Raw genomic sequence first — 7,157 nt, 5'->3', positions numbered from 1 at the left:
TTATGTGTGTCGATTGTTGGAGACTCAAAATACAACTAATTGAAGATAACATTTATAAAGTCTCTCATGGAAAACTGGGATAGCCAAGTTTGCAGCCTAACAATAGCACATCATCATCTATAAACAAAAAACTATGACTTCCTTCAAAGGAGATTGTTAGACCTTGAATATTAATAGTGCTTTAGAAAAATATGATTTATGATTTGAGAAGATACTAATTTGAACCTTATTGCATATTATATCATTAGAAGATAATGAAATTGTTTATTATGATTCTTCTAGTAATGTCAGGATAATGAAATTGTTTGTTATGATTCTTCTAGTAGTAGGCTTTACAAATGCTTTAGGATGATAGATCTTGCGGAGAATATAATTTTTGTACATCTATGCATTCTGAGTTAGAAGCTTCTTTACTAAGTCATTTAATTTTTTGGGGTTCTTTGCCAGATAAAACTAGCATTAAAATATGTGCAAGGTATGTTGATTTTTTTATGATCTTTGTTGTATGCCAGGCCAAGTAAATGAGCTCAGGGATTTTAGAACAATGGACATAGAAACTAAAATTTTTATCATTATTGAGACCATTCAAAATTTTAAAATTCAATGATTAATATGTGATGTCTTATGCTTTTCCTAGTCCAATGGTCAGAAGTACTTAGATTCACCGATCTAAGTAGTGTATAAATTTCATCAAGGTGTCGATTCATTGATTTGAGCAATATCAGCTTGTTTAGTGCAAATCCGTCGGTTTAGGCAACACGACCCAAAATGCAAATACGTCAATTTAGGTAGCATAAGTGCAAATTTGCTAGTTTATGCAACACGACTGTAAATCCAAATTTGCTAGTTCAAGAAACATAAATGTAGATCCCTAGAATTAGCAACACGAGTGCAGATTCACCTATTTGGGTAACACGAGTAATTGGCCAGTTTCAACAGCACCAATTACAAAATCATACTACAGTGGCTAGCCACCACTGCTACTAGTGTGATTTTTTCAACCCAAGTATATGTTGGATCTGATTTGGGATTCATGATAATGATGAGGACATTGTTTATAAATTTGAACTTAAATATTGGATATTGAATTATGATTGTAACCAATGATATTCCGATACATTAAGATATGACACATACTTCATATTCTAGTGTTATGGGACACTAGAATATGAAGTATGTATGCGACTCAAAGCATAAGCAAAATTGGAAATTTAAGTTTGTAAGATTTTATTTTGATACATTATGTTTCTGACATGTAATGTTAACCATTATTTTTTATAAGACTTGCAAAATAATAACATAGCAACTAAGGATAGTTGCTTTTGTGACAAAGAGGTATATGATGGTACTTAATTATGGTGCATTAATAGATATTTGTTGTATGGATAAAAGGTGGAAAGTAGTTTAAACCATTAGTTTATATAATGACATATACCAGATGTTCAAGAATAAACTCTCTCTCTTCTTGCAATACACCTGGAATTCATAAATAAGCTCACATGAATTCATTGAGGGACCCATTTAGGATCGAGTAGCCTTTGCCTCTATCTTGGGTTGATTTTTTTCGCTCTCCCCTTTCCTCTCACGTGCATGCATAGCACTCCGTTTTAGGAGGTAGGCATGCACACGTTTTTGTGTTCTCTGTCTCACTTGTATTCTCTATCGCACCATACTCATTGAAGGTACTATCTTTGGTTATATTGATTGTAGCATGCTATTTTCATGTATGTATAGGGACATCACACATCCTTTTGTAGCTGGAAATGTTTTGAGAATCTCAAATCTCATCCAAATTGAATGAAACTTGATTTAGAGGCTAAGCTATCTAACACTATCAACCATGCTTTGAACCTAATTTTGAAGGTACCCAAAAATTGCAATTATTGAAAATAACCCAAAATGAAAAATTTAAAACTTGAATATGATGATATGGATAGCATCCCTAAACTAGTGAAAATATATGTATATGAAAATAGTTAAAAACATGGAAAAACAAGCAAACATATGTAGGGGCAAAAATCTGACTTTTGCCTTTCTTTTAAGACAACAAACAATCTTTACAACATAAAAAATGATGTGTAATATTCAGTTTTCCAGTTGAAAAGAATTTGGGAAAGCTAATCCAAGGAGTTACATTGTCTTATCTCTAAAATCCCCTCTTCCATGCATCCTATATGATATTTTCTTCTTCAATTTTATCTTTTGGCACCAAATGTGCCAAACCATGTCTAAAACACTGAATCTAATTTTCTATGTCAAAAGTATTCTCATTCGAGCAAGAAATTGAATGGATCGTATCAAAATGCTAGACACAAAAGGTCTACAAAGTTTAGTTGATATATAACAAATTTCTCTATGCTTTGATCTTCAAAGGGACTATAGTGCCATGTATATTCAATGCAACACTATGTGATGGAAGTTTTTGTACTAGATTTTTAGTGACTTATAATTGATGCATGTAAATCCCTTTGGATGTCTAGTGCTTTGTGACGATGGAAGTAACAATGACAACATTTGCTAATCCTCTCTTCAACAATCACATTTTGATTTTGGCAAATGTTTTTTTAAATGACAATTTTTGGAATATAGTAGCAATAGCCCTTGTTAGATGATGGCACGGAGCTCTCAGGAAAAAAAGGCTTATGTTGAAATCATATACATAAATATATGCATATAATGCCATGATGATACCTTTAATCTACCTAGCCTAGATTTTTAGAGAAAAACAATATTGCATTGACTTTGCGAGCTTATAAATAGCAAATGTAAGACTAGATTTTCTACCATATTTGTCTCATCACACATCATTCACAACGAGCAAATATGAATAGATACTGTCATTGCTAATTTCTTCCTTTTGAGTGGCAAATAGTTCTATTTCATTTTCTATGTTTTCCTTGAGAGAAGTCAACAATAGTATCCAAGCTCAAACAAAGATTCAAAAGAATAAGCTTAACAAAAGTCCTGCATTTTTCCCAAAAAAAATTACTAAAAAAAACGATGAACGGACTATGAACTGCTCTATGATCGGGTTCGATGCCAAAACAATTGCCAATTGTACTGGGCATTTGCTTTACACTCATCAACATTATGGCATTGATAACAAAACAATTATGCACAAATTTCCTCGTTTTTAAGCTGCAAAATTGGACATAGCCGTAGCATAGGATTGTCTAGGGGATTACATATAAGGTGTTAAATTTCCGTCACAGTCCTTGGTTGACTGACTCTGCAGACGCCACCACAATCCGCCAAAAAACTTCTGTATGGTGACGTGTAAGCAGTGCAAAAGATTGAGATTACAGTTTTGCTGACATGTCAGCCTCCCAACGAACAAAAAAATTCCGCATGCTGACACGTAAGCAGTGCAAATGATTGAGATCACCTGTCAGCCTCCCAACGACCATGACAGCCGGGAATGGCCGTTGGTCGACCCATTCCGCAGCAGACCCTCGACTGCCGCCGATCGCCTGACATGCAGAATGGGCCTCCCAACGCCCATTCCCTACACCTTCATGGTCCCTTTTTGTATGTATCTATCTCGTCAACTCATTGTTATGCTTCATGGATTTTTCTTTTTCTTTTTCTTCTTTTAGTTTTGCCCAACCCTTTTTTCATTTCTTCTCCCCTACCTAGTATCTGCCCAAGAACCTCCGTAGTCCTTGCCACTTCTTTTTACACTTATTTGTCCCTGATGCTTCTTATCTTGTCACCATTATGAGGGACCAACTCTCATGGGTGGCCAACCAAGTTGCTTTCAACCCCCCAATTCTAAGAGTTTGCAATAGCATTCCAACTCATCGTGGTGACAGGAAATAATCTCCTCTAAGTTCTCCTTTGGAAACCTCAAGCTTCTTCTGATTGTGGTCATTTTATATTGGCCTTCATATCTCTAACCTTAAGCTCATAGAAAAGATTAGTACATCTCAAGTTTGCCAAACATCCATTTACTAGTTATTTTTCTTCCATGAATGGTTGTGGGTGGAAGAAACATATTCTTGGGGCCGCAAGCTTAAGAATGTTTTTTTGACACAGACACATCAAATTTGATGATGCTAAATTGTCTACAGACATCTGTTTGTGTATCTCACATTTTTTGCAATAAGTTTTGACATTTGCAAAACACTGCTTTTTTCGAATTTTGAAGCAAACTATTTTTCAAAACCATAAGAAGTGGTCAAAAGCATGCTCGTAAGAAGAAACCATTAGCTTACATGTCTACCTTGCTTAGGGGGAGTTGCTCCAAGAGGATTAGATGGCCAATCACCGCCCTTAGAACCCCCTCAAGGTAGTGCCTATATTGGCTATGATAGCAGCTCCCTGCCTGTTCTTCGACCTTCATTGCCGCAATTTTATCCGTATACGTCACAGAAGATGAACATGTTGACTTGATTGAAATGCAATAGGCATATATGCCATGGAATATTTTCAAAATTATGCCTAATACACAATGCACAGTAATAGGATTTTCTTTCATAATGCTTGCCGATTAATCATGTCCAAAGAAGCTGGTTTTCTCTAGGGAAATAAAAGATATAATAAACATTAGGTTGGTAACTATGGGACAGATTGTGACATTTTCAAGGTAATATTAAGACCTCAAGATGTAAATTTTTCCACAATCTAAAATAGTAGGAGAGAAGAGACAAAAAAGAAAAAAAACTAAAAAAAAGGAAGAGAATGACCTTCGTTGTAGCTGATGCATACATTGACCTTAAAGGGGCTTCTCGGGTCTACCGAGTTCGTCTTTGTCAAATGATGTCCAATGGCTCAAATCACGCCATATTGATGACAAATTCTTTCTTTTTAAGGTAAATCAAAAGGTAATTGGACGAATAATTCACAACAGGATACACCCATTCTAAGAAGATCTACCAAGCACCTGCTAGTGTTCTTCGACCCATTAGTAGACCCAGTTGTGAAGGCTCAGTAAAGTACCTGTCTTAGTATGGACCTTAGTATACTGCCTTGGTATGAACCCCATTACAAAAGAGGCCACCATTGAAGGGTTGTTCCTCAGCAGAAAGCAATTTTTTAGCAACATGTTGCTGCTACAAGATTGAGGTCGGTGTAGGAGACAATATAATCATGTTGAGAAAATGGAAGAGCGGCCACAGTGTGTTAGAGCATGCTTGAAGTTGTCAACATGTATCTTCATCTTCGGCTGAGTGTTAAAGTTAGATGAAAAAAAAGCATCATATTGATGGTTTTCGGATGTTCTCTGCGACCATCTTTATTGCATCAGCCATTTTCAATAGAACCTGTGCAAGAACTTCGGTCATCTGTGCACTGCACTGTTCTTGTGCAGCTCTGCATGTAGGCAACATAACAGCATTGAAAGGGTGTACACAAAAAGACCTGAGAAACACAAACCAGAACAATAAAATAGTACGCTACCGAGTGGCATGCTCTACTGCCTCCGCAATAGGGTCTCGATTATCAGCTCCACTATCAGCTTGAAAGCTTTGGATTGGCTTTCTGTCATCTCTTGAAGGGAAGATACGCTCCTTTGATAGGGACCCTACATGGGCAGAACAAACTACAGCAGCCTGAGATACTAGAAGTAACAAATCTGCACTTAATACTTTCTTTCACAAGCTAAGAGCCCAAGTAGGTCTCTTTATCGTTGAATTTTTTGCTTGGTAGTTAGACCTTAAGTTCATTCTTCTTAAGGTAATTTCAGTCACTTTTAACTCAAAAGAATCATCAGCCAGCCCTCAAAGGCCTAGACGCCCTCACAATTAAACCCATAAAGGGAGCTCTATTCAACAAATACACAGCCAAGGTCCTTTATTGAAGGCATTCAGAAGGAATATGAATAAACAATCCTTACATGAGGCCTCCTGCGATGATGGGTCTCCTTGTGGCTCCGTGTTTGTTGCCAATGCACTAGATCGCCCATCTACACCACCACTAGGCGTGTTATCGAGTCCATTACTACTGACTTTGCTGCTGTGGAGTTGCACAATGGCTTTTGACCCCATAAATACGTCCATGCGATCAAAAATCTCTTTTTCAAAATTTCCCGGAAGCTTTTTATCCTTCCTGCTGGAGGAGGACATGAGCCAGAATGATGGCACCTCCGTAGTCCCTTCCCATTCTTTTATCCGTTTATAACCTCTTAATAGATCTTGCCATCTTTTCCGGCACTGTTCAGCATCCCTAGATACACCTTCCTTGCCGCAAAGAGAAGCAATCCTATCCCATTTTTGCTCGTTTTCTGTTGTTCGCCCTTTACTTGCGGCATTTGCGAACTCAACCACTTGTCTCTGATAGGATTTTACAAGAGCTAGAGTATCCTTCTTTTCCCAATTTGGATAACGTACTCTAGCAATTTTCATCTTTTTGGTTGGAGGCTGGAGCAGCAGCACTTGGTCTCCAGGCATGTCTTCCATTTGGCCAGCTTCCACCTTTCACATCAGCCCACCAAGGCCCTTCATGACATATTGCAGATCAATTTAAGTGAATAAATGTTTCATCATTGCATCAAGGTCCCCACAAACAAAAAAAAAGGATAGTAAATAAATCTCTTTTTTTGAGAAAAAACACACAACCTAACCCATTTTAGAAGCATATACCAACACACAGAAGTCCAATTAAGCATAAATTCTGACCTTGAAATATACAGAGTATTTTTGAAGTATCTTTTTTAACATGAAATGATCATTCCATTCATTATGAGAAAAGAGCCAATCCCTACAAATCTCCCAGCATGAAGGGCATACATATATGTGCAGCAAGGAACAACATCCTCACACACGACACCCAAAATGTGCTGATAACCTCCGAGGGTGCTCAAAGAGGCAAACTACGAACAGGAAGGAGGCTCAGATATTGCCAGCACTGCAAGCCCCGTTGTCAGAAGAAGGTCCACCTTGACTGGTCTTGAGAAAGGCACCTTCATTCCTTGGCAAGAGTGATTTGAGCCCTCCAGATTAACCGACCGGTCAAAGAACAGAACAGTTTCCAGAGTATGCATCTGACACTAGAGGGGCTCATGTGAACAAGTCACAGATCCTCCCTCGCTCTCACCAAGCTTCTCTCGTCTCTTCATAGCCTACCTAGTCATGCACCAAGCAACACTGCCCCAAGTGAGGAATCAAGGACACCCTCTATGGCTGCAAAGAGGCAACGCTTACTGAGCCTTATCCGGATTG

The 7,157-nt window shown here is 37.7% G+C and overlaps 1 protein-coding gene across 2 annotated transcripts; it reads right to left on the bottom strand.

Annotated features, from left to right (window-relative positions):
* Nucleotides 1–4,672: 4,672 nt before the first annotated feature.
* LOC147439702 (uncharacterized) lies at nt 4,673–6,429 on the bottom strand. 2 transcript variants are annotated; one of them, XM_086484374.1, is made up of 3 exons: nt 5,834–6,429; nt 5,398–5,539; nt 4,673–5,310 (listed from the first exon to the last, which is right to left on the bottom strand). In XM_086484374.1, exons 1-3 carry the CDS (start codon nt 6,393–6,395, stop codon nt 5,196–5,198), a joined length of 819 nt encoding a protein of 272 aa, XP_086340500.1. In that variant the 5' UTR covers nt 6,396–6,429; the 3' UTR covers nt 4,673–5,195. The 2 variants fall into 2 exon arrangements, with proteins under 2 accessions (XP_086340500.1, XP_086340501.1); XM_086484375.1 differs by having other exon boundaries at nt 5,398–5,521.
* Between the last annotated feature and the right edge of the window lie 728 nt (nt 6,430–7,157).

This window comes from Adiantum capillus-veneris, chromosome 16 (assembly GCF_014529385.1).
Source record: "Adiantum capillus-veneris isolate H3 chromosome 16, ASM1452938v2, whole genome shotgun sequence".
NCBI classification, from domain to species: domain Eukaryota; kingdom Viridiplantae; phylum Streptophyta; class Polypodiopsida; order Polypodiales; family Pteridaceae; genus Adiantum; species Adiantum capillus-veneris.
Note: the sequence above shows the minus strand (reverse complement) of the source record. Positions and strands in the feature narration are given on the sequence as shown.

Bases quoted from the DNA above. Each gene is read 5' to 3' on its own strand.
- LOC147439702 (XM_086484374.1), bottom strand. From the start codon at position 6,395: ATGGAAGACATGCCTGGAGACCAAGTGCTGCTGCTCCAGCCTCCAACC. The intron at 5,540-5,833 runs GTAAGGATTGTT...AGGCTGCTGTAG, and splicing joins ATCATCGCAGGAGGCCTCAT to TTTGTTCTGCCCATGTAGGG. The intron at 5,311-5,397 runs GTAGCGTACTAT...GCCTACATGCAG, and splicing joins GCAGTAGAGCATGCCACTCG to AGCTGCACAAGAACAGTGCA.